The 26872-nt window shown below is 37.1% G+C and overlaps 2 protein-coding genes across 2 annotated transcripts; both read right to left on the reverse strand.

The window, feature by feature from the left end:
• Positions 1-1429: 1429 nt before the first annotated feature.
• LOC132067790 (putative U-box domain-containing protein 42) lies at positions 1430-6446 on the reverse strand. Its single transcript, XM_059461116.1, has 4 exons — positions 5814-6446; positions 4055-5230; positions 3593-3902; positions 1430-3254 (listed from the first exon to the last, which is right to left on the reverse strand). Exons 1-4 carry the CDS (start codon positions 5850-5852, stop codon positions 1651-1653), a joined length of 3129 nt encoding a protein of 1042 aa, XP_059317099.1. The 5' UTR covers positions 5853-6446; the 3' UTR covers positions 1430-1650.
• A 1331-nt stretch (positions 6447-7777) lies between these two features.
• On the reverse strand, positions 7778-26623 carry LOC132067791 (DNA-directed RNA polymerase 1, mitochondrial). The gene is made up of 19 exons (XM_059461117.1): positions 25459-26623; positions 21299-21508; positions 21043-21170; positions 20813-20879; positions 20636-20694; positions 20063-20180; positions 19777-19890; positions 19544-19675; positions 19043-19459; positions 17750-17800; positions 17443-17513; positions 13541-13625; positions 11344-11496; positions 10416-10490; positions 9791-9880; positions 9626-9673; positions 8982-9096; positions 8769-8872; positions 7778-8582 (listed from the first exon to the last, which is right to left on the reverse strand). Exons 1-19 carry the CDS (start codon positions 26401-26403, stop codon positions 8472-8474), a joined length of 3093 nt encoding a protein of 1030 aa, XP_059317100.1. The 5' UTR covers positions 26404-26623; the 3' UTR covers positions 7778-8471.
• Positions 26624-26872: the final 249 nt, after the last annotated feature.

The following is a 26872-nucleotide window of genomic DNA, read 5'->3' on the forward strand; positions in this document are numbered from 1 at the left end:
TTAAGATTACGAGTTTTCGTCCTGACCCTAGAAGAATGACATGAAAGCTGAATTATGGGAATAATGACAGATGGAAAAAGGTTAAACTTGCTCTTGAAATCATTTTAAGTTTAATCAGAGAGGGGCCAGTTTGAATATTTAAAGCTTTGTTGGCCATTGTGTCTCAACTGCCGGCCAAACATTTTTGCCAAAGGTGCAACAGTTGTGCTTTCATTCTCTCGGTTTGCTCGATAAGTTCAATAGACTGAGTACAATAAGATGTGTTTAAGAAAAAAAAAATTAAAAAAGGTTGTCTATGACCATAAAAGTTACTATAATATTACTTATAAACATTTGAAAAGATTGTACTCCCTCCGTCTCAGGTTATGTGATATAGTTTGACTAAGGGTAAAGTGGGAAGTTGTAAGTTAAATTGTTTCAAGATATAAAAATGTATCATTCTTTTCAGGACAAACTAAAAAAGAAAGTATATCACTTAAACTGGGACAGAGGGAGTAAATGTTATTAGCCATAATAAAATGTTGTCTAAACATGTCCATAATGATTGCTTTATAGTTTTGTATTACTGGATATTGAAGTTATTTTTGACTGAACATATATCAACTACGACCTCGGAAAGGTTAGATAAGGTGCAGTACATCATATCCTATTGCCTCTTGACCCCACTTGTGGGATTACATTGGTATGTTGTTGTATATATCAACTACTAGAAATTTTATCTGCAGCTCTAGTAGATTTTTCTTTTTGCTACTATAGTAGACTGAATTAATTGAATTTGTGTAAACAAAAAACCCCACGAAAATGAAATCCAAAAATCAGAGACTATAGATTTGGGTTGGTTTGTTTTATTAAATTGACATTGTAGGTTTGGTTTCTGTTTTCATAAAAATGGAACCAAATGAAATTGAAAACTCCTATCACATTTATTATGACCAAGTTCGTTCTTTGTCAAATAACAGATGCTTCTACCGAACCTATGTACGTGAAATAGTATACCGACATACTACGTTGAATAGTTATCCAATTATATCTTTTCAGAATTATCAAGGTTCAAGATTTTCATTAATAATTGATCAATAGTTTAAACGAGGGGGGGGGGGGGGGCGAGGGGGGTGGTGTTCATGAATATCCAGGCTGAATCAAATATTTACCCATCTATTACTCATTTACAGAAATTCACCTCTTAAAAATTACACTTTAATGCTGGTATTATAATTCACCTTGTATAATCGGTATACAATTGAACGTTATATACCGGTGTACGGTGTACGATTCACGTTTGTACACTTCAATGGTATACATCAGTAAGAATAGTTGAATCACGTTGTTGCAACATGTGAATTATATAGTCTGAAGGTATACAGGGTACACACCTGGTGGGTACGTATTATATAAATATTTTTGCCCTAAATGTGTATAGAGTGTAATATTTTTCTTAAAATGGACATTTTTGCATAATTTTATTTGGTCTCCTCGGAACATGCATAAATATAATGTCCCATATCTCTGGCTTCACAAAAAATGTAAAGAAAACCCCACTAGATGCAAGCATGAAACAAAAGTTCATATTATAGCAAATTCTGAACTAAAGAGAAAGTAATATGACAAAAAATTTGTACAAAATGTTACTACTACTACTACTACATATTTTTATGTGGTAAAACTAGCAGTGTTGGCAAAATGTGGCATTTTATTCAAATGCATCAAGATTTTCTCAGCCATTTGCCTAGTGCAAACATCTCCATGGTGAAATGCACTGACAACACTAGCAGGAAACAACCTGTCCTGTGATATATCTGAAACAGATTTGTCCCCACCTTTTGATAGAAACTTCTCAATCAGCCAAAATGATTTGTGCCACAGAACATTATTTTCCCTGTGCTCCTTCACCACATTCAGCACATGCTGAATGGTTTGCATCTCAATCAATAACTCAACACTCTTGTCCACATCAACTTTATCGTCTAGTAACGTCGATATAGCTGATAATGAAGCTTCAACTACTTCCACATTGTCATGGTGCAAACAGGATAGTAGTCTTTCAATTGCCTTAGCATCAATCAAACAGAAACTTTCTTCAGCAGAACAAATGCCTCGGTGAACTGAGCATAATGGTACTTTCTCAGATTTTGAATGAAGAGACATACATCTTCTTAGCAGAAAAGATTTTAAGTACTTGTTGTTGTTCTTGATTGGTGGTGGTTTTGATAAGTTGACTGATTGCTTCGACAAGTTAGCTAGCCCTATTGCTGATAACTTTTGAACTTCATCACTTGATGTTTTCACGAGTAACTCTGTGAATATATACGTGAAGTTGAACACTCTTACCACGTGTAAAATTTGATGATCATAGAGTGTGGTTGTCAGTCTGACAAGAGTTCCTATTAGACCATCAAAATATACATTTGTATACCTGCTTGTTCTTGTCCCACTCACATGGATTTTGTTGATTTGTTCTATGATTGTAGGAATTGTGTTCTTATTGACCAATGCTAAGTTGAGTGTCATGTTTTGGTGTGGAAGCTTTGCAAGAAGAGTGGCGGAAACTGCTTGCTTTTCTGTGATCGTAGGACTTTCAGATGGATCGTGAATTAGGCTCTCGGGTTGTCCTTTAGTTTTGCATAATCTGTCTGAAATTGTGTGCCCCATGAAAGGCGAGAGAGTGATAAGAAGCTTAAGTGCTGCAATGCTGAGCTCTTCATCGGGGCTATTGATGAGCTCGATCAGATTGTAGCTAGCGTCTGTCTCTTTGATCACAGAGATAATGGTAGACGATGCATTAGGATACTTCATCAGGCATATCAGGATCCTGACTAAGTGAAAATTCATTTCTTCAGGGGTCGAGTTTTTGATCCTTTGAACGAAGTTGAATATCATGTAATCCGAAGCCAATGTGTGTCCATGCCCATTAACTTGAAGGTTCTCTAGCTCTACTAATCCGGACTCGAGCACATTTGCAAGTATACCAGCTGCTTCTTTCTTCGAGTTCACTGGCTCATCATGAACCGTTTGATTGAAAATCTCTTCAATCATGATTTGGACAAGGCCAGCTTCCACAAGTGTGGAGGCATTTGGATGGTAAGAAGAAATTTGTTGTAGAGCTCTAAAGGCTGCATTCCTTCTCACAGAATTTCCACACTCTACCATTTTGATCAAAGTAGGAGAAGCTCTCTCAGCAACATAGATAATGCTGTCAGGTCCAAGCACGATTTCCCCGAGGTATCGTGCCATCGCCATTTTCATCTCTTCACTGCCTACTCAAGTTTTTTGGTAGTAGAAGTAACAATCAGTTCCTTGAACTTAAGAGTTAACGAAAAAAAGAAAGGGATAATTACCTTTTTGGACCAACCTAAAACATAATAGCTGGAAATGTATATGTTTTGTGTATTGAGTATAAATATACATATTATATGCAATATATACATATAATATACATAGTCAGCGTAATGATATGTATATTTTGGCAAGCGCCCGTAATTAATTTCGGCCTATTTGGAATCGATGTCTTGATACCTGTCGATTGTTGTTGCTGTCTCTGTTCTAGTATACTTGATGATTTCTTCTTAAAAGATAAAGAGAGTTACATGATTACCTTCAAGAAGATGATTTAAAAGTGGCTCCAGATATCCATTTTCAGCCATGTGTTTGATGTTGCATGGATATTTCTCCAAGCTTTGCAAGACTTCATCAGCTTTATCTGCAACAAATGCATCATCGGTATGTCTGTATTTGGCTGTGATCAGCATGAGGATAGCTCCAGGAACTGATCCAATATTATCACATAGGAACTGGGATTTTGAAAGCTCAAGTAAAAGTCGTAGTGATGCATGCCTAATAGGTCCATGATTACTCGAGAGCATCCTTGTAACTGTAGAAATATCGATAGTTTCAGCAATTATTTCCTGCATTTAGACATTAGCTCAAATCAGTACATGTCTAGAGGATACTCTAATTATGTTCAATGTTGAGTAGATATATAAAATGTGAAATGTATAGTAGCTGTATGCTTTTTTATACTTAACACTTTTCAAGGATAGAAGAAAATGACCATTACCTCATCATCATCTTCAGCCAAATATCGCAACAATTCCAACGTTGCACATCTTATAGTTCTGTTTCTGTTATCCAGTAAATTTCCAAGCAGTGGTATTACACCAATGTTACGAACTTGTACCTTATTGTAAGGCTTTCTGAGGCAAATGAGTTGCAAATCTTCGATCGCTTTGAGTATTGTATCATTTGTACTGGCTGAAGACAAAGCTGCCTTTGCAACCTTGATCCTTGCTGCTTCATTTCTTTCTTTCCATTCGTCTATCGTTGCTTTCAATGCCACATTAGTACTAAGATTTCTGCTCTTTAGCTTCTGGCCCGACTTTGGACAAAATATTTCTTCGCGGTTATCAGAATTTTTAATCCATTCTGAAATTGCGTCCCTCTCGTATGTTACTCCACTTTCTATAGTGACAGGATCCTCCATAATCTTCTCCGTCAATGGACAAAAGAAGGTTTCATATAGAGGTTCTATGTATTCAGACTCAGATATCCGCGGAAGATTTGTCAAAGAACCATAGCTCCAGTTATGTAAGCCTATGCTGATACTGCTTCTTGAATTGTTACTTATATGAATATTTGTTGAATCAGCTAGTCGAAGATTCTCCATGGAAACGTCAACATCGATGGAGTAAAGATCTGTTTCTGTTTCTTCTGTTCCATTTGTCAATAGTTCCCTTGAAGAAAACTTGTGAACTTCTAACTCTGTCTGTTCTGAAACCAGATTTTTTCTTGCTACAAATGCTGCTGCACCTTTCATATCTTTCGAGAGAGACTTAACTGCGATTTCTGCACATTCTTGTTCCCAATAAACAGAAGATGGTATTAGACTTAATCCTTCCGCGATATGTCCGTTCACAACTTGAAGTTGTTCTACGACAGCACTTGCACTTGGTTCAGTTAACTGATTTAATTGCCTATAGTTTTGGCATTTCTTGATAAGCTCATTCGCTAAATGCACATGTTCAAACATAGACCGTAATTTCTCTATGACATTTGATGTTGCATTTGTTCCTATTTGCAAATCCATTATGACTGCAGAAGCGCGGTACAAGTAGCTTCCAATCTCAATGAAATTCTCTTTTTCTACATCTATTGAAACCACTAATTTGATGAACTGTGAAATATCTTCCAACAAGGATTCAACAAGTATGCCAACTCTGTCCCTTTCTCTATTGATCTGAGGAAGAAAATGTGGCATTGTGCTTTCAGCTATCATCAAGGTAAAATCGGAACTTAGAGACTTAAAACAAACATTTTTTTGTAGCTAAATAATTTTTGGAGTCTTTTGAAATTGTTACAATAAGAATTACTACTAATCTTGATGAAACTAGGATGCAAGAACTAAATAATTTGTTATTAGGTTCTTACTACTGCGGTCAGGCCTGTCTTTTGAAATTGTTACAAGAAGAATTACTACTAATCTTGATGAAACTAGGATGCAAGAACTAAATAATTTGTTATTAGGTTCTTACTACTGCGGTCAGGCCTCTCTATAACAGTCATCCCTTATAGCAACATTTCACTATAACTGTCAAGTTTTTTTTGGAACCGACTCTCATGTTATGTTATATTATATGTTCTCTATATCAGCATTTCATTATAGTAGTCAAAAAAGTATCAAAAAAGTATCAAAAATGACGCCGTTATAAAGAGGTTTGACTGTATGTAACCAAAAAAACAGAAGCAAAAACAATTACAAAAGCTTGTTTGGGTATGAGAAATTTTCTGGAAAAAAAAAAAAAAAAGGAGAATATACTTACCAGTATGATATCAGAATCTGTACTGCCAGATGTGTCCATCTCCACAGTGGATTCAGCGTCTTCAAGTTCTGCAAAAACTAATAATAATAATGTGGTAGTTCTCCAAATCAAGAAGACATTTTAAGGGTTGATCTGAATCAGCCACTTTTTCACTAGAAGTAAATTTGCCTTTCTTGTGACTTGTGAGCAACTATTATCTACTAAAATTTTATTATGTCAGTTTGAGGATTTTCTTGCTCAGGTAGGTGGTCTGAAAGAAGCAATTAATAGTCAAGATTTAAGACTCAGTCAGCTGTGCTAGGACAAGATATTAGAAAAAAATTCTTTGATTTTATTTTATCTTTCTTTGATATTTGACTTTAGTATTTGAGTAAGTAGGATCATCAACTTCATATCAGCACCTGAATTTCAACAATTTGTAATCCAGAAAAGGGGGAAACAAGAAAAGAAATGGTAAGAAGAAACTTTTTAATTGGACTTCATTTATTATGGAGTTGTCATGTAGATATTGAGTGGATAGAGAGTGACATCAACTTTGATCAATTCAACTCATAAGATATAATTGAGGTGCTATCAATCTTATGCTTGTTGTTATCTTATAATGGCTTCCACTTTTATTTGGAGTATAAAAATTGTTGAGAATGAAATTTATATATTAATATCATCAATTTATTTTCTTTTTAGCTTTATCTTCACTGACTTTTTATGTCCAGAGGCTTGGGGGCTATTGAATATCAAGTTATAGTTGATTTAGAAGTTTCTGATGAAGTTGCTTATCCAACAAGAGTTACTTCTAGTGACCTAAATCAGTAAACAGTCATGGTCAATGACTAGCCTCATTTTATCTTAGATTTAATTTATATATACTGACGATATAAATCAATGTATTTTAAGCGAAGCTAGAGGCGCAAGGTGGTTCATCCGTACCCCTTTCGTTGGAAAATTGCACTATATATATAAAGACATAATTTCTTTTGTACATATTAGTATATGTTGGATCTCTTTGTCTTCTTCGTGCATTTACTTTTTCATATTTTGAATCCGCTAAGTGAAAATCATTGCTTTGCCAGACCGACTACAAAAAGTTATCTATTACTTATATTTTAATGTATATATATTTCCATAAAATAACTATATATAGACGGTTACATGTTTCTATAAGCAAACTGAGCGTGGTAGTGTAAGAAAATCTGTATACTATACAGAAGTTAAATTCTTTTATCTTTACTATTTTGTGGTTCATATGAAAAGCATCATGATTCATGCCGGAGAACAAATTTCTTTCCTTTAAGGAAAAAAAAAAAAAAGGCCATAGTGCAAAATTAAGAAAACGTAAAAAGTTCTTGAGTCTACTGTTTTTGGTTGGAAAACAACCACGTTTTCTGTTTACAAATTGGTTTCTGAAACCAAACTTTAGATCATGTTGGTTTCAAGATTGGAACTGGTTTGATCTTAAAATGAACATATCTAGAATCCAGATATACAGAACTGTTGTAACTTTATATTTTTTCGTAGAAAATAATTCAGCGATATATATGTTAATATGGTGAATAGATTATTAGATAATTACCTTTTTAGGCCAAATATTTTTAACAAAACTAACCAATTCAAATGCCTATATTCAATTTTTTTTTTCCCTTACTGCTACCGATAGATAAATGCTTGCATGTTCCAATCGTGACAGCACATGAGCAAAAACTATTTTGCATAGAATGCGAAGACTATATAAAAGCATAAAAAGTTATGTTGTTGGTTAGCTATGGCTATGTTTAGGTGATCTATCTAATATTATAAAAGAAATTAATGTAGCGTGTAATGTCTTATGTTTTAAGTTACTGATCTCACTTTTTATGGACGGCCGTGTACTTGTCATTTAATAACCTGATAGTGTAAAATATTTTCACTGATGGTAGCAAGTGAAGTTCCTTGCTTGGCATATCATGTAATTGTATGAACAATGAACAAGAACATAACTCCTTTCTATTAAAAAATCTGTGAACTGTGTTTCTTATTACAACAAAGCTCAGGATAAAGATAAAGATGTATAAAAAATGAGGTGACATTCCACCATAAAAGATATATACAACCTGCTATGTAAATGGTACAAAAGCAAGTAATAATCAGATTTTATTGAGAAAAAAAAAAAAAAAAAAAAAAAAGGAAGAAGCTATTATCTCACTGTTCTACTCAGCACTCTGTAGAGCCATCTAGGTCAGTCTTAATTAGTTTGCCTTTTCAGTATATTACTGAAGGAACTTGATTCATATCCTCATATCCATCACAATCATGCTGGTCCATTGCTCTAAGTACAAGCGCGGGAGGCGTTTCCGCTTTAGCTTACACCTGCCTCTACTTGTTTGTACACGAATAATATTTCATCGAAACCATTTGCCGACTGCCTTCGCCCCGTACAACTTTTCGTAGAACACTTATGTCCCGACTCATCCGAGAAATCCAAATCTTGTCCAACATGTATAGTCAAATGCCGCCTTCTGCAGTAGCGTATGGCACGGTTATCAATGCAGAGCAGCTAATGTGTCAGTATAGGCTCTTGTCCTGACATCCAGCTCAGCAGTTTGAAGATCTCACGAGTTTTGTCGTTGTAGGGGATAAAGCAAATACCAGACCACACAAAATCGAAAAAATAAGACTGCTCGACTAGTTGAAGAAGTAGGGAGATTCCAGAACCTCTCTTAGATCAAAATCACCCCGCTCTGGTAAGGGAGGGAACTGCAAGTTAGGGAATGAATGCTGAAAACTCTCCAGTAACTGTTAACAATTAGCAGTGTGTTAATAATTTGTGACACAATATACTTTAGCAGTATTATCTTGCAGAAACATAAGCAAAATCCAATGCAAATTTGTTGAGGATAAGAAGGGCTACAGCAGGATACAGTAATTTGAAGTTTGTTATGAAAAAGCAGCAGTAAATGATCATTATCCTATAGGACTTACATTTTCCAATATGGGTGCGTCATAGAGTTCAACAAATTTTTCTCTCAAAATTTTGTTCATTTGGTCAACGTCACATGCATGTGTCCAGTATGAATCATGCACTCCTGCCACCAATATTGGTATGAAAGCATTAGAATGTGTCATCTGATGCTTAATCACACGGTAACTTAACATTTCATGCAACTGGAAAGAAAATAGGCAGCACTAACAAACCTGCAAAACTTAAGCCAGCTTCTTTGCAGGTAATGGCAGTCATCATCATGTGGGATCCATCAAGCGAGTGAACAAAATTTGGAGGGAATGCTGTTCTCTGCCGCTTAACCATTACCTGTAATTTATGATCATGAATAACAGATAACATCACTTAACTTGCAACTTATTGTCGAGGATATGCAATTCAGTACATTGATCCAACATCTCCAATTAGTTTCACATTTTCGAAAGTGTAATTGTATGCTGGTATCATTACTTTTACCTTATCAAAAAAAAAAAAAAAATAGTTATTTTATGTTGGCCAGTCGGCAAAAATTAATTACAGTGCTAGCCAAAACATACAAAACCGATACACTGATTGTGTATATTATATGCATATTTATTACTTAATATACAAAACCTATACATTTACCGGCTACTTTGTAAATTAGATCACTAGAAGGCATTGAACTGTAATTATCTATTTGAACTAACTTTTACCTTCTCCCACGAGTAGTAGTAGGAGGAAGTTGCATAAAAGGATAATCAATGTGCTATGAGTCCAGTATAACTTCATTAGAATCCAAATTTTAGCATCCAGAAAAGCATTAAAAGTGGAGGAAAAACACAACGGAAAGACAAGTTAAATGGACGCAAAGAGGCACCTTATCTGTTTCACGTTGTAATGTCAAAATCTGCAGAGAAGTTTTGATCTGCATAGAGTTCAGTCACATATAGTTAGTGACATTTAAATATGAATTTATCTGCCAAAGACATTAGATTGTTTTGAAACTCCAAGCAATTTAAGCTTTGATGCATCAGAACATTACAAGATGTCTTCCTAATTTGCGGTAAGGTTGCACAACAGGAAGTCCAAGTGGAGTAGTCCATCGTACAGGCTCGTTTTCCATGGCTATAATCTGGATAATTAAGTTTTAAGCATTAGTAAAAGAAAATGAGACCATAAAAACTTCAAATCCATCAAAATGAAAAAAATAAGATAAAATCAGGAGCAACATATTTCAGGTGATACTGGCGTTTTGACATTTCTTTTCATTCCTTTACCTTCAAATCTTCCCCATCTGAAATTATTTCCTCCTTAAGGTTACAATTAGGAACAAAGCACTTCCGAAAACATTGACTAAAACCAAATTGAGTTCCATTAGTGGGTTACAGAATACATTTTGTCATATGCAATTTTGCCTATGCTACTGTTTTTCACACAGTATAGACCAGAACTCATGGAAGCATCAAATAATTTTTTAATTCCACCTTATATATTCCCAAAGATCAGCTTCTGTGCTAATATAAGAACAAGGAAGTCACTGAACTATGTATCATACATCAAACTGAAATCCTGAACAGGTTTAACTACTCGAATTTTAATTTAAAACTCAAAATTTAATAGATGTACTGTACTAACTACGAAATGTAACAATTGGAATAAAAGCAAACCTTTGCACAATCTCCAAGCCAACTCATGATACTTCTGGCAGCTTCAAACATCTCTCCTAAGGCAGTCAGGGTGGTCTGACCATGTAATGATAGATAATTAGACCAAGTACATAAGCATAGTTGGTGTTGGCCAAAGCCAAATTCAAGACTAAATGTAGAAAAATGTTTCACATGAAATGGCAAAATGATAAAGTACATGGAAGCATGTACTATGTAGAGGATTTAGAATCTCGTAAGATTGCATAAATTTATCTGAAAATGTGTTTGACCAAAGTGAAATGGGCATAAGTTTTAGGATTGGGGTAATACTACATTTTGCACGGGTAACTAGACCCTATTTTTACCCACACAAAAAAAAAAAAAAAAAAAAAAAAAAATTATTGCATAGGGGTCAGGGGAAGGGGAAGGGCCGAAGGGGATTACAACGTGGGAATTCGAACTCTCACCAACAAGGTGAAAGTTCAGGTAGCAACCAACTGAGCTACTAGATCCCTACGGGTAACTAAACCTCACTCCCATCAATTTTATTTTTATTTTTTTTATTTTTGTTAAAACAACACTAGGATTTAAAAGAAAATAAACCTTTGACTTCTTTTAACATTTGCTGGGAGAATATGTTGGAGCCTACATTGAATTTTGAATTTTGTGTTTATGGAACAGAACAGAGGAAAATTCACATCAGAACAGTGAAAAAACGAACAATATTTACTTCTTTATACATAATATAAGTGATGACCCATATTACTATTGACAGTATCAAAAGCATAATATTTCCAAAGAATGTAGACACCATTTCAGGACTAACCACAAGGAAGGATATCTTTTTGAGATAGACGGATTTATTTTGTTATGCCATGACATTTACTATAACTTCACTAAATAATTTTAGTGAAAAGCCCGAGCAGATTTGAATAATATAAGCTCATACCTTCGCCGCATAACAAGCTGCTGCGAACAACTCATTATCATCTTCAATGGCACCACGCTCCTTCAATCTTCTCTTGATTTGGTCACGAGCACCAATATATGTGACACCGTAAACAGATGTCATCACTGTTTGCTTGACCAACTTCCTATCCACCTGCGTTAGCAATTAAAAGCAACGCATTACAGAACAAATATTATTCAGCACATTATAATGATGCTTTGAAGAATAGTTAAATCAGTTCAGAGGATTAAGTTTGATTATCTTTTGTTATTTCATTCATGATGTAAGCTGGAGTATGCTAATGAGGCAGAAACATCGTGTCTTTTTTTTTTTTTTTTTCCGGATAAGGTAAGATTTTATTAAAAAAAAGCAGTTTAGGTTACATTAAAAACCTAAGTAGTCTAGCAGGTCCACCATGTTATCTAAATTCATAACAACATTTCCATCTTTCCAATAATACAACTGGTGCAAACAACTATATTTCACAGATTGCAACTGCTCCTTTTTGCCTTCAAAACACCTCAAATTACTTTCTTTCCATATAGTCCAAGCTATGCTAAGAGGAATAGCTCTCCAGATCTTCTTTGGGGATGCATCAGGACATGCAGTTTCCCAACATTCTTAACACGTTCCTGAACGTCATAGGACTTGTCCACTGAATACTAAAGTTGGATATGAACATCGTCCACACCTGCCATGTAAATTCACAATGCACAAACATACGATCCACACATTCACAAGCTTTCTCACACAAGTAGAGCATCTGCTGCACATTTTCCAATCCCTTCTCTTTAAATTTTCTTTCGTTACACGAGCACCATGAGAAACTAGCCACCCAAAGAAAGCAACTTTTGTTGGGACTGACTGTCAAAGGCGCGCTTTAAGCAAGCTTAAGCCCTGAAGCGAGGCTCAAAACATGTTGAGCGCCTCGGCTCGCTTAATGTGCGCTTCAGTGTCATCATCAAGATTCTTAGACATATTTTTCCTTGCCAATAAGTGTTTCCCCGACACTAAGCAATTACAATATTTCACTTTATTGTTATTTTTTTCCAATTTCTTTGTCCATATATTTGTTATTCATGCTTATAATTATTAGTCTTGATCTAAACAAATATATTTGTATTTTTTCTCCATTGCGCCTTTTCTCATAAAAGCCCACGCTTTATTTGCACTTGGCGCTTAAAGCCCCAACAGACCTTAGAGCTTTTTTGCACTTTTTGCTTTTGATAACACTGACTGTAGTCTTCCAGATCATCTTCCAAGGCAACTTTTGTGCTTGCCCTGGCTGAATGGCATTTAGAATTTTATAAAATGAGCTGACAGTAAACGAGCCACATTTACCCCCTTCGCAGATTAAGCTATCTTCTCTATTTGGAATCAACACTCTGATTGCATTTTCTGGATAAATAAATCAACTTCTTGCATTTCTCTATCAAAGAGATTCCTTCTGAACTGAAAGTTCCATCCTGAATCAATAAACATATCAGCTAAGAGGACTTTCGGATTATAGGTCAATCTGTACAAATTGGGAAATTGATTTTTCGGCAAACCATAACCATCCCAATTATCTTCCCGAAGTCTGATCTTTTTCCCATTGCCCACCCTCAAAACAACATACTGGTTGAATTCATCCTAAAGATTGCATATCTGTCTCTAAACAGCAACTCCATATGGAGTCTTCACTGTTTTAGGTGCCGCCCAAAAGCCCTCTCTTCCATAAATCACCTCAACCACTTCTTTCCAAGGAACTTTTTTCCCATCATTAAACCTCCATAGCCATTTACTTAGCAAGCCTTGATTATGGGCTCTTAAGATTTCTAACTCCCAGGCCCCCTTCTTTCTTATGTTTCGTCACAATGCTCCATTTAACTAAATGGTATTTACTCCTTTCTGCATTGCCTTCCCATAGGCAGAAACATCGTTAGTATTGATAGAATTCATCAGTTGAAGAGAGCCATACTTTTAGTTTTCTTTTCTTCTTTTGTTCACTTGTACAGAAAATGTATCACTCTCTTTGTGCTACTTATTAATACAGTTACCTCTTAAACAGTGTCTATCAGACGTTTAATTGAACATAAAAACCAATTATAGACGTATGCCCCTTGTCTATTACTCCATAAAACCATAGAAAAGTTACAATTTTCCATCATCGAACGGTATATAAACGAAAAGAATTTAAACACATCAAAGACAAAACCTGGTTAATTAACAGCCTGGCACGCATCACATTTGGATCAGTTGCGGGATCTTTTTCGGCATCTCTCTTCATGATATCAAGAACTCTGGTTGAAGAAAGAAACTTACAATCATGATACAGAAAAGAAACGAAGTCGGTTTCTCGATGAAAGTACACATTATCACGTGGAATGTGAGGGGATTAAATGACCTCGACAAGAGGAGGGTGATCAAATCTCTAATACTCGATTGGAGGGCTGATATATATTGTTTCCAGGAAACTAAAATGGAAGGGGATTATGGGGAAGTAGTTAAGCATTTATTCAGTAATAGATGGGCAGATTACGTGGGTTTGGAGGCCAATGGTAGAAGTGGAGGGATTCTTATCATGAGGGATAAAAGGGTTTGGACAGGGAATTAATCAATTTTGGTTTTTCTCTATTTCCTGTAAACTCTGTTCTAGATTGGACAATTGCAGCTGGGTGTTAACTAGGGTTTATGCTCCTAATTGCAGAAAAGAAAGAAAGGAGCTTTGGATGGAACTAGCAGGAACTAGAGGGGCATGTGAAGGAGCCTGGGTAGTGTGTGGGGATTTTAACACCATCAGGTACCCTACTGAAAGAAGGAATTGCACTGTTTTATCTAGAGCTATGAAGGATTTCTCTAGAATCATTGAAGACCTGGAACTTGTGGATCCTCCTCTGCTAGGTGGAAAATACACCTGGTTCAGGGGTGATAATTATGAATGTTCTTCAAGAATTGATAGAGTTTTGCATTCTGTGGAATGGAATGAAAAGTTCAGCAAGATTAAACAATCTGTATTTCCAAGGATTATCTCTGATCATTGCCCTATATCCTTGAAATGTGGAGAATGGGATTTCTCAAAATCATATTTTAAATTTGAGAATTGGTGGATGGAGGTTGCAGGTTTCAAGGAAAGGGTGGAGGAATGGTGGACATCTTGTGAAGAATCAGGTAAGACCAGATTATATTCTGGCCTGCAAACTGAGGTTCCTGAAATCAAAACTGAAGGAGTGGAGTGCTTCAAATGAGGGGAATCTGAAGGTCAAGAAAGCAGATATCCTATACAAAATCAACTCTATGGATTCCACACAGGAGCAAAGAACCTTAACAGAAGATGAACTAGTTCTGAAAGCAAGTTTACAAATGGAGTATCATTTAGTGGCAAAAAATGAGGAAATCTCACGGAGACAAAGATCTCGAATTCTATGGCTGAAGCAAGGAGATACAACACTAAGTAGAGATACAACACTATGTTCTTTCAGAGGATGGCTAATTGTCATAAGAGGTACAACCACATTGACAGTCTAGAAGTGCAGGGAGATACCATCACTGATCCACAAGTAATTAAGGGAGAAATTGTGGATTTCTATCAGTAACTTTACTCAGACAGAATCTTGGAGACCTAGTTTCAATTTACAAGGAGAATTCAGAGTTACTGAAGAGGAAAATGTTTGGCTACAGATAGACTTTGAAGAACAAGAGGTGCTCGACTGTCTGAAATCATGTGCGGCTGACAAAGCTCCGGGTCCAGATGGCTATTCTATGGGGTTTTTCCATTGCTGCTGGGAGAATGTGAGATCTGATGAACACTGTGAGGAATTTCCATAGAAGCGAATTCTTTGAAAAGAGCTTTAATGCTACTTATATTGCATTAATCCCTAAGAAGAATGGTGCCAATAGACTAAAAGATTTCACACCCATTAGTCTGATTGGGAGTGTGTATAAAATCATCTCTAAATTTCTCCCAGAGAGGCTTAAGAGAGTGATCAACAAGTTGGTAAATGGACACCAAATGGCTTTCATAAGAGGCAGACAAATCATGGATGCAGCTTTGTTAGCAAATGAATGTGTTGATTCTAGACTTAAAAGACCGAAAGCAGGCATATTATGCAAACTTGGTATTGAGAAGGACCACGTTAATTGGAACTCTCTCCTTAAAGTTCTAAAAGACATGGGTTTTGGGGTGAAGTGGATTAAATGGATTTCTTTCTGCACAAAGACAGTAAAATTTTCAGTATTGGTGAATGGTTCACCAGAAGGTTTTTTTTTTCCTCAGAAAGAGGTTTGAGGCAGGGTGGCACTCTTTCACCTTTCCTCTTTCTCATTGCCATGGAGGGTATAAATCAGATGTTTCAGGTAGCCAAGGACAGGGGTTTTGTGAAGGGGTTTAGAGCTGCAGTTGGGGGGGAACAATGGGACTGAGATCACACATTTACTATATGCAGATGATTCACTGGTTTTCTGTGATGCAGATATCAACCAGGTGGAATATTTGAGATCTATTTTGGTGATTTTTGAAGCAGTATCAGGGCTACATGTTAACTGGAATAAGAGTATGCTTTTTCCAGTCAATAAAGTGGATAATATTCAAGTACTAGCAGAAATTCTAGGATGTGAGGTGGAAGCCTTACCCACCATTTACCTAGGACTCTCCTTGGGTGCAAAAAGTAAAGCTCTGGAAATTTGGAATGGTGTTTTGGAAAGGTGTGAAAAGAGGCTTGCTATTTGGAAGGGGCAGTATTTATCATTGGGCGGCAGAGTCATTTTAGTCAACAGTGTACTGGATGACCTCCCCACATATGTCATGTCTTTGTTTCCTATCCCATCTAATGTTCTGGAAAAAATAGATTACTCGAGGAGAAATTTCATTTGGCAAGGCAACAAAGAAAAGAAAGCAATCCATTTGGTTAAATGGGACTGTCTCATCACCAGTAAGAAGGATGGAGGACTTGGCATTAGGGATCTCAAAATCCATAATCAATGCTTACTTACAAAGTGGTTATGGAGATATAACATGGAGGCCAATGCACTATGGAGGAGGTTTGTGCATGATAAATATGGCCAAGAAGAAGAGTGGTGCTCTAATACAGTGAATAGCCCCTTTGGAGTTGAAGTTTGGCAAGCTATTAGATCATTGTGGACATCTCTGACTGAAAATATCAGTTTAAAAGTGGGCAATGGAAGGAAAATTTTCTTTTGGCATGACAACTGGCTTGGGCATGGTTCTTTAAAAGATTTGTTCCCTGAGTTCTATAATATTGTTACTCTACCAGATGCAAAACTTGAGTCAGCTAAAGGAGTACATGGACGGAATATTACTTTCAGAAGATTACTACATGACTGGGAATTGGAAACAGCTGTGGAATTATTCAAGACCTTGGAACAATTTCAAGGTTTTAAAGAATCTGAGGACTCTTTGTGCTGGAAACATGGCAATAATAGTGTCTTTACTGTCAAATCAGCATACAATTATCAGCTTAGGCAATATGCACAATCTGATCAGTGGCCATGGAAATTCATTTGGAAGACTAAGGCTCCTTGTAAGGTTTCATGTTTCTCTTGGCTGGTAGCAAGAGAAGCATGTCTCACCCAGGAAAACTTAAGGAGAAGGGGTTTTCATCTATGCACTAGATGTGTTCTGTGTGATGCAGCCAGAGAAAGTAACTCTCATTTATTTTTACATCGTGGCAACTTTTCTTGAACGTGGTAGGACTAAGTTGGACTGTGCTGGCAACCAGCTGTGGGCTATTGAAGTGCTGGAACTATAATAGAGGAGCAGTAAGACAAAAGAGTTGGTGGAAACTTGTTCCAGCTGTTATTTGGTGGATAATTTGGAAGGAGAGGAACAATAGCGTTTTTGAAGACAAATGCAATTCTGTGCAGAAAATCAAGATGAATTGTATCATTTTGTTTCACTTTTGGTGTAAAGAAAACTATGTAGAGGAGGCTGAATCACTAGTTGATATGATAGATTCCTTGTGAAGCAGTAGTCCTAAGCATGGTGGGGTTTTTGCAAGTATGGCTGCACTGTTATGGTGCAGGTTTAATATATATATATATATATATATATACCAGTCTCAAAAAAATAAAGGGCGGTTTAGTGGCCAAATAGTAACTCACCGAGCAGCAATTCCAGAGTAAACATCAGCAGGCTTTTCTCCAGCAACAAGATTGACTGCATCTGCTCCTAACTGTAAATTAATCCAGACTCAGTCAAAACTATGCCAACTCAAAACATATTAGCACCATTTAGAATTAATTCTGTCGTGCAAAACACAAAGCTATGCCATAATTTTGTCAAGTATATCTGAATGATGAATTAGCTAATGCTGCAACTCAAGCCCAGAGCAGGCATACTTGATTACCAAACAAAGACAGCACATTCTATGAGTCAATCTCACAAAGCCTTAAAGACGACATGCATTACCTTATCCCTGCCAAGGGCGGCATAATGTTGTAGCCCATTGCACGAACCATCCTTCATTAAAAAGTTATAAGCAGACAATCAGATTCAAATTGTAGATAAAACTTTAAAACATGTCATATGCATGCAACTCAACATTTAGGTAAAGCTACCACATATTAGAATGTGTAGTTCATCCTTTGAGATTCACCGTAGTGATCAAGCAAATAACATATCTGTTAAATTTGGTTAAACAGATTTTTTGCAAGTAATTTGGTTAAATGAATTTGAAATATCAAAACTTGCGAAAGGCGTAGAAAATAATCTTTTTAGTAGAATGGTGTCATGCATTTTGGAACTCCCAAAGTAAAGGATTCCCAAGGTAGATTTAAGGACAAAGCAAGTGAGATGTATTCTAATCTCGAGGCATGATTAAGCCCTGAAGTTAGGTGCAAAACATGTTTCACGCTATGCCTCCTTTAAGCAGCACTTTAATGCAGGAGCTAAGGCATGCACCTCATTGCCCGTGGCCTCTGCCTTGAAGAGAGCAAAACTTGAAAAAATATGTTACTTAATTGTATGTTTTTCAATTCTTTTGTCTGTGTAATTTGGTTTGCTATTATTCTTGAACACATATATTTTTTCTTTTCTTCAATAGCACCTTTATTCATTAAAGCGCACACTTTATAAGCATGTCCCACTAAAAAAGCCCCAGTAAAGTTCAGCTTTTAAAAAAAACAGCTTTTGATAACATTGAAGGGGACAGTAGTCATTTGGCACAAAAGAACTACTAGACCCCATGACTTTGAGACCTCAACTATCTAAATGGCACCATTAGTTTGAGGGCCTTCACTTTTTTTTTGAGACTGAAAAAAAAAAAAAAAAAGTAAAGGCCAATTAGTTTGAGGGCCTTCACATAAACCAAAGTCCATCAATCCATCTCGTAGAACCCCCCCCCCCCCCAAACCACCACAACCCGGTTCATCACTATGCTAGCAAAGTTCAATTATTAGGATGACCATCGAAACCCTAAACCTAAGCAAGTTTCATCAACCTCTCAAATTGATTAAGGAAATCCTAAAACTATGAGAATAACTTCACACCATTATACTGTACATTCACAAGATATGCACCCTCAGTGACCATCTACACTAGTTGTGGGCATCATCTAGAATTAGTGAAAGTACACAAATCATGCAACATAAAATTTAGCTTTTCTTTCCTGCAGCCCTCTCATCCAAGGAGCATTCAAGAGGTTCAATTAAAGCACACACATTACTAACTCCACCACAAATACATTCTCGCATTATGTATTACCTGGTGAATGGGCATATGAGATATAGAGGTCTCTGGAGAAGGGCTTCTCAATGCTTCAGATATATTAATACATGTTGCTAAGCATTGAAAAGGATCTTCCGCCCCCAACCACCAACGCTTTCCTTCCAGTGGCCTCTCTGCAGAGTCGAAAATATCCTCCACATGGTTTTCACTGAACGCTTCACGACCCTCATATGATAACTTATCAACGCCACCACCATATACATTCGCTAGATGTATCTTCAGCCAGCGTAAACCGGACTTTCCAAGTGGCCGCCCCTCTGCGAATTCGAGGATGCCGCGGCACAAATCAGAGCCAAGATGGTTCAAATACGGGTGCATAGGGTATGCACGACCACGGAAATCAAGATTATGTGGATAATAAAAACCATCTTCATCCTTCATTTTCCGCGCAACCTGCTCTTCAAAGTAAAAGGTCATGGAATACTGTCCATCAACACGAGAAAAAGAGAAATAACTTAAGACGAGGATACAACTTACAGCTAGTTTGAGTTCAATATCACACCGCTGAGAGTGCCTCTCGCAGTTCTCTTTTTTCGCAGATTTAACTTTCCACTTCCATTTCTTGATTTCTGCTTCATCTTCTGTGTCTGGCTCTTCAGGTAAAGGTACCTGCAATCAACTCACCTCTAAGAAAACATGCATGTAGTCAAACAAACCTCAAAAAGCAAAAGGGAGATAAAATCTCAACATCATGTAGCGTCGTCACCCACATCTTCCCTGTCGACTAAGTCAGCAAGACGGCCTCCACTGGCCCATATTCTGTCTACTATGCCAAGTACCCTTCTATTCACCCTCCATTTGGTATTACCAAGAGTGTCAAGTGCCTGAACCGCCAAAATATAGAAAGGTGAAAAACATGGCCTGATTTTTTCTCCCTTTTTTTTTTTTTTTTTTTTGGGGGGGGGGGGGGGGTGGGTGAGGGGGATGGAAGGGGCTCGAATTTTGAATTACTATTATATAAGAAACAAACTAAAAAGGGAACATCTGCCTGCAAACCTGGAATACAGGTTCCAACTGCTTCTTTGGAACTCTTTTGACTGCTTCACGCTGCTGTTTTGCTCCATGTGTCCGCATAATGTATGATGGTAAAAATAAGTATGCACCTTTGTCATACCTGCCAGAAAATGTGGAAATTTAACCCAAGCAGCCGATGCTAATATGTGGTCATATTGCCAACCACAGGAAGTCAATAAACCTTATTCACATATCAGTTTAGCTTCCTATGAGCAGACATCTAATAACCACTGACAAAAAATTTCAACTGCGACTTTGAAGATCAATCAAGTTCTTCAGGAAGAAGCAATTACCAATAACAGGTTACACACTAATGGATACTCGTATGAACTTTGGTCAAATAATCTAGCATTACAAATAAATGGGAGAAACCTCAGTCCACAAATACTATCTTGAGAATGGATTTTGATACACCTCAAAAGTACTAAAGTTCCAGCCAACACGAAACAAAAGCATTTATTCACTAGGGTAGAAAAGGAGAAAATAGAGCAATTATCTAAACTCAAGTATCTAGCAGACGGACTGGAAAGAAGAGAAGAAGGTGTGCGTACTAACCCTGACCAATTCTGGGGAGGAACCAGCATCGGCATATATGGAATCACCATATGTCTAGCCTGTTCGCGAGCAAAGATTTACTGTCATTATAATTCCTCTATGGCAATTGATTATGTAAGCAGGAGAATCACATTATCACCCAACAGGCGATGAATACCCGTGAAATACTGTACTCACAGTTTTATCTAAGCCTTTACGAACAAGCGGATCACATTGAATCACACCATATCTCCTGCTACCTTTCCTGTAATCACAGAAGCCACAAAAGAAATCAAGAATGAATGGTTCATAGATGTTATCTACATCAAACCCCTTGATGAAAAGAGTGGATTTCTTTTCTCTTTTCCTCTATTTCTCAATTGAGGCAACTAAGGGAAAGGGATTCATCGAGTTAAGTTTGTACTCACATTGTTTCTACAGTTTTGAGGGTGTGAACAAATGCTGGCCGAATATCAGGCGGACAATCTTCTAACTGGTCATTTGGAGGCTGTATATAGGCGGTTTCCATTAATATCTGAATCAATCGGCATCCAACCTATAAAAAGGCATTACTTTCAGCACAAAAATCACAAACTATTATAAATACAAGGGCATGCCCAGGGAAAGAAGCTCCAATACTGATCATATAAAGGTGACAAAGGGAAGACACTGTTAAAGACAAACCTTGACAAGGTTATCCTGACCCCATGGCTTTTCATCATCTTGGCTCTTCACAATCTTTCTAACCTGCTGCAGCTTCTGTTTCTTCATCAAAATTTTTACTTTTTTCCTTAGCCTCTCTCTTTCTTTCATTATGTCACCAGCTGTTTCTTCCACGGCACCACTCAATGCATTGTTTTTCTTGGTCTTCTCCAAAAATCTATGTATTCTGGCCTGAGAAGGAATTGAAACAGGAGTAAATGAACTAGACAAGCCTGGCTGAACAGATCTCTTTTAGTTATATACTTAAATTTGATTAGTCATGAGAAACGCTTCGGAATTTAGGCTAGCAAATGGAGATAACAAACAAAGAAACCATGAAGTTCCCAATAACCTAAAAGGGCAGCCCGTTGAACAAAGCATCCCCTGTTAGCAGGGTGCGGGGAAGGGCCGCATCCAAAGAGTGTGATGTAGACAGCCTACCCTAATGCAAGCATTAGTGGCTACTTCCACAGCTCAAACTTGTGACCTATAGGTCACACGGAGATAACTTTACCGTTGGAGCCGTTGCTACAAGGCTCCCCTTCCCCAATAACCTAAAAGATTAACTTAGAATAAAAGAGCCATCAATACGATAGCACAATATATAGAGAGCCCATTAATATAGCAGAAGAACATACAATACATGAACTCAGAAGAACAGCACATTGCTTTAGCTGATTTTAGAGGTCCAGAATCTGCAGGTGATCTAACTTTCTTGTGAACTGGAGAGAGAGGGGCAGTAAATTAAGAAATAAATACAAAGCACTTATTGGACATTATCCGCTACCTCCAGTACTTTCATCTTGGTGATGGAGGTGTTGAACAAGATGATGGACCGTGCCATTTTGGGGGGCTACATAAAGGGCTTTAAGGCTAGTGTGGGAGGACAAAATCAAAACACAATGGCACACCTATATTTTGCTGATGACACTAGTTTTCCTGCAATGCAGATCAAACATAGTCACAATCCCTCAGATAGGTAGTAGTATGGTTGGCAGCAGTATGGTTGAAGATCAATTTGAACAAGTCTGAAATCATACGAATAGACGAGGTGGACAATGTTGTGCATTCTATTGCAAAATTGGATCATTGCACTCAGCCAAGGCTAATTGTTAGGAGCTTCAAGTAAGGAAATCAAGATGATAGAAAGAGTAGAGAAAAGGAGGAACTAGGAAGATAGCAGAAGCAGACCTTATCAAAGAAAAGGTAAGGAAGCTTTGATCAAGATCACATCTCATGCATCCCAACTTCCGGTATGTTCTTGACGAGGGCTCCGATTGCGGTTACCAGGAATTTGCAGAATCACAGGAAGGATGCTAAAGAGGGAGTGAAGAAGTTCCACTTGGCATATTGGAAGATGGTGACAACCCCTAAGAAGAATGGAGGACTTGGGGTGAGAGACTTAGGGATTTTCGAGAAAGCTCCTCTAGAATATAGAGGTTGGACTAAGAATAAGCCATGTGGAGAATGGTCATAGCTGGCAAGTACGGCACACAAGAAGAAAGTGGAGGACGGAGGACAACAGTACAACATGGTGATGTACATGTGTGGTTTATGGAGGACATCATAAAAGGACGGGAGGACCTTAGACAGAAGGTGACATTTAGTGTTGGTAAAGATAAAGTCAGCTTTTGGAAGCACAAATTGTGCGGGGAAACAGCAAGAAAAATGCTTTTCCCTCAATTTAAAATATATCGAGCCAAAGATTCCATCAATGGCATAGGTGTGCCGGTTGCATATAAACCTTTAGGGATTTGGACTTCAAAAGAAACTTGCGGGTTGGGAGTTTGACGATCTCCAGAGAATGGTTGAGCTTCCTTAAAATCAAAGAATTATGCCAATGAAAAAGGACATTTATCGAACAGGATCAACGAAATATTCTTATTGCATGCTCCTAGCGTGAGAAGGGGAAGTGATCCTGCACATCACATTATGGATAACCGGAGATCCAAGGGAAGTGTTTTTCTTCACAATCCGGAGTCGTGGCAAATAACCGCAAAAAGAGGAAACGTGCATACTAGTTCGTTCTATATGCGCAAAAATGTTGGGAGAGGACGTGAATCATCTGTTGCTCCACCGTCAAGTAGCAAGCCACTTATGGTGGACAACTTCGAACCTTTTTGGAGTTCAACTGGTGATGCCAAGGTCAGTGAAAGATATCTCAGCCAGCTACGCCAAATGAGTTGGAGAAAGAGAAGGAATGTTGGAGGATTTGCATGGACATTGTTTCCTTGGAGCGAGAGAAATAGGAGTTCATTTGCTCTATCTTATTATTGTCTTGCCATATTTTTCTTGATATCATGCTTCAAATTCTTGTTTTCTTTTCTTTCGAGCCGAGGGTCTATCAGAAATAGCCTCTTTACCAACATAGGGGTGAGGTCTGCGTACACCTTACCCTCCCCAGGCCCCACTTGTGGGACTACACTGGGTATGCTGTTGTTGTTGTTGGAATACATCGACAGCCCCTTAAACTTGCCAGTAAATTTTAGTTAGACACTCGAATTACAGTCTATTCCAATTGAGCACCTGAACATGATAAAGTATTCTTATTAGACACTCGGCTCAAATTTTGGAAAAACTTTTGTGCATGTTCTAAAGCGCCTATTGTGTAGATGCGTTAACCACTTAAAATATGTCACCTCCTTTAATTATACACATCAGCGGTCAGCCTCAATTGGAACAAGTCTGAGGTTTTACGGCTTATTGAGGCTAATGCGTATAATTAAAGGAAGTGACATATTTTAAGTGGTTAACTTATCTACATAACGGACACCTGAGAACGGAGCAGAAACATTTCATAAAATTTGAGCTGGAAGTGTCAAATAGGAATGTGCTCAATTGGCGCAGGCTGTAGTTCGAGTGAGTAAAATACACTGGCAAGTTTAAGGGGCAGTGGATGTATTCAACCTTCTTTTTTTAGTCAATTTTTGGACACCCACGAGATTCCAGCGAGTATTGACGATAGGGTGTTCATTGTGGAGAACCATGTTTTGCTGTAGGTTCTACCACTATTTGTACAACAGGGTATTCTCCCAAATCACAAATGAAGTTATTACTTTATCACAGACAAAAAGAGATAATTTTGCAGCCACATTTCACCCATGTTGATGATGAATCATACTACACTTGCATAAAGGGTTGAGAAGTTATCGCAGCCTCTCGTAGTTCCATAGGGAAATGATTGCCAGTAAAATTAAACAAGTTGTTGCGTAACTCAATACAAGACTAGCGCAGAAAAGGATATTAAATCAACCGGAATATCGCCCTAGCTAAGCAACTTTTACCCTCACCACTAGGGATGTAATATTTTCATCTAGTTCAATTCATGTGTCTGTGCTATCACTTTCGCCCTGAATTGCCTATCCTTTCTAAATGAGGGGGAGTTCCTTAGCACATGGTCACTAAACCCCCATAGGACAATTTTAGTTCTAAAAAGAGATAATGAAACACCAATATTTCACTCCAAAAAAAGAATCTGCTGGAAATGTTGCTATGAGGCTTCGTTGATTACTCTAAGGAACATCCAACAAATGTATAGACTGCAATGTTAATACAAATCAAAAAAGTCTCCCTATAAGTGGTCCATTATGAAGAAGAGATCCCTAGATAGAGACAAAAAGCAAACATGAGAACGAGCGGAGTAGTTCTACACAACACATAGGGAGTGCTAGACTGCTGGTATCAGCCTCTTCTACTTTTATCTTTATTCAATATAGCATATTGCAATCTTATCCAAATACATAAAAATGCATGAGATGCACATATGGCGTCACTTACTGTACTACTATCAGCCATACAATGATGGCATTGTGGATCTCATTCGTATTCCAGTTTTTTTTGGACAAAGTTAGAGTAGTCATTTAGGGATAAGCCTTTTTTCATTATTCTATTTTTTCATTATTCTATTAGCATTAAGTGGTAGTCATTTGCCACCGATTCAATCGGATGATCGAATTGATTATACAAACATGAGTTCAATTAGACAATTTATTAGTGACCAAAAAAACATTATCAAGACGAGTGAATAGATTGACCTTGAAACAACAACGATTAATTACTTTGGACTCGATAAAATGTATATATGGAAACTAAAAGAAAGCAATAAAAAGTATATTCAAAATCCCAAAAGGACAAAAACGAACCTCATGCTCAATTGCTTCACCAATGTGGGAAGCAGCTTGCACAACTCTAGCACTACCACTTCCTCCACCAGTCATTAACAACCCCATCAACTTATGCATTGTAATCACAGCCATCATTTCAGCAGGCAATTGATCAAAAAACGGAGCATAAGCTCCACGATTCTTCCCTTCATCACACAACTTCTGCTCAGCCGCTATAGCGTCCCTCAACGGCTCAAACCAACCCAAAAACAAAGATTTCATGTAAGGCAAATTAGGTGCCAACTTTTGCTCACACATATCCATCAACAACTCCTGATATTCCTTAGCCGCCTCTTCCCAAGCTTCAGTTTCTACCTTTATTTGCCTTCTCCTAAGCAAATTATACTTCCCAACCCCCATTCCACCTATCGTTTTCGGCTGTTTCGGTTGCAAATTGGTCTTTAAAGCCTCATCTTCTTTGTTCATTTCTTCTATCAATTCTTGAATTTCATCAATATCTTCTTCAGATGTTGATGCAATTGCTTCTGCAGCACTACCATAACTCCTCAAATATCCTAAAGATCCACAACCCCTTTGAGTACAAACACGAAAATCGCCTTTAACTCTAGACAAGACTGAATTTTGAGACAACCCCAAGAGGTATTTCTTAGAACTACCTTCATACATGCCTTCTAAAAGCCTAATTTTACCAGTAACTCTAGAAAAAATCAAATTTTGAGACAAACCCTTTTTAGTACTATCTTCACATATGCTTTCTAAATGCCTAATTTTTCTACTAACTCTAGTAAAGATTGAATTTTGAGACAACCCCAAGTTGGGATTTCTATGACTTTCTTCAAACAAACTTTGTAAAGGTTTATTTTTTCTAAAAGAACTAGAATAATGAGCAAAACCAAGAAAAGGTGAATCATTGGTGTTTCTTGATTTTCTTGAATAAGCTTGTTTTGATATGTATCTCCACATATTTCAGTGGATCTTTTTTTTTGGGAAAGTGATGAAAAAAGATTAGTTTAATTGAGTGATATATAAGCTTAAATGCGTGTTAGCATTGAAAGGAAAATCTTTGAGAAGAAACAATGGAGGCTGGCCTTAAACCCTTCCAAAAACCTATTCTTTCTTTGCCAACAATTAAATAATATCCGGGTTAAAATCGGGTTTTACAGTAACTTTTGGTTTCGTGGTGTTTTTGAGGTATGGCACCGAAATTCAAGAATGTCCAAAAAATAAGACACTCGTAATTTATATTCCATCCGTCGCATATTATTTGATCACTTTTCTTTTTACACGTTACTTAAGAAATCATAAATAAAATATGTGTTGTACTCCCTCCGTTCACTTTTACTTGTCCACTATTCTCTTTATAAATTTTTATTTTTACTTGTCAATTTTTACATATCAAAATAAGACAAAAAAAAAATGCATATTTTACCCT

This window comes from Lycium ferocissimum, chromosome 8 (genome assembly GCF_029784015.1).
Source record: "Lycium ferocissimum isolate CSIRO_LF1 chromosome 8, AGI_CSIRO_Lferr_CH_V1, whole genome shotgun sequence".
NCBI classification, from domain to species: Eukaryota; Viridiplantae; Streptophyta; class Magnoliopsida; order Solanales; family Solanaceae; genus Lycium; species Lycium ferocissimum.

Coding starts and splice junctions, on each gene's coding strand:
- LOC132067790 (XM_059461116.1), bottom strand. CDS start 5,852: ATGGACACATCTGGCAGTACAGATTCTGATATCATACTG. Junction 5,231..5,813: donor CAGATTCTGATATCATACTG/GTAAGTATATTC, acceptor TTTCTTCCTCAG/ATCAATAGAGAAAGGGACAG. Junction 3,255..3,592: donor TTTAAATCATCTTCTTGAAG/GTAATCATGTAA, acceptor AAACTTGAGTAG/GCAGTGAAGAGATGAAAATG.
- LOC132067791 (XM_059461117.1), bottom strand. CDS start 26,403: ATGTGGAGATACATATCAAAACAAGCTTATTCAAGAAAATCAAGAAAC. Junction 9,881..10,415: donor GGCTTGGAGATTGTGCAAAG/GTTTGCTTTTAT, acceptor TTAATTATCCAG/ATTATAGCCATGGAAAACGA. Junction 8,873..8,981: donor AGCTGGCTTAAGTTTTGCAG/GTTTGTTAGTGC, acceptor TATTGGTGGCAG/GAGTGCATGATTCATACTGG.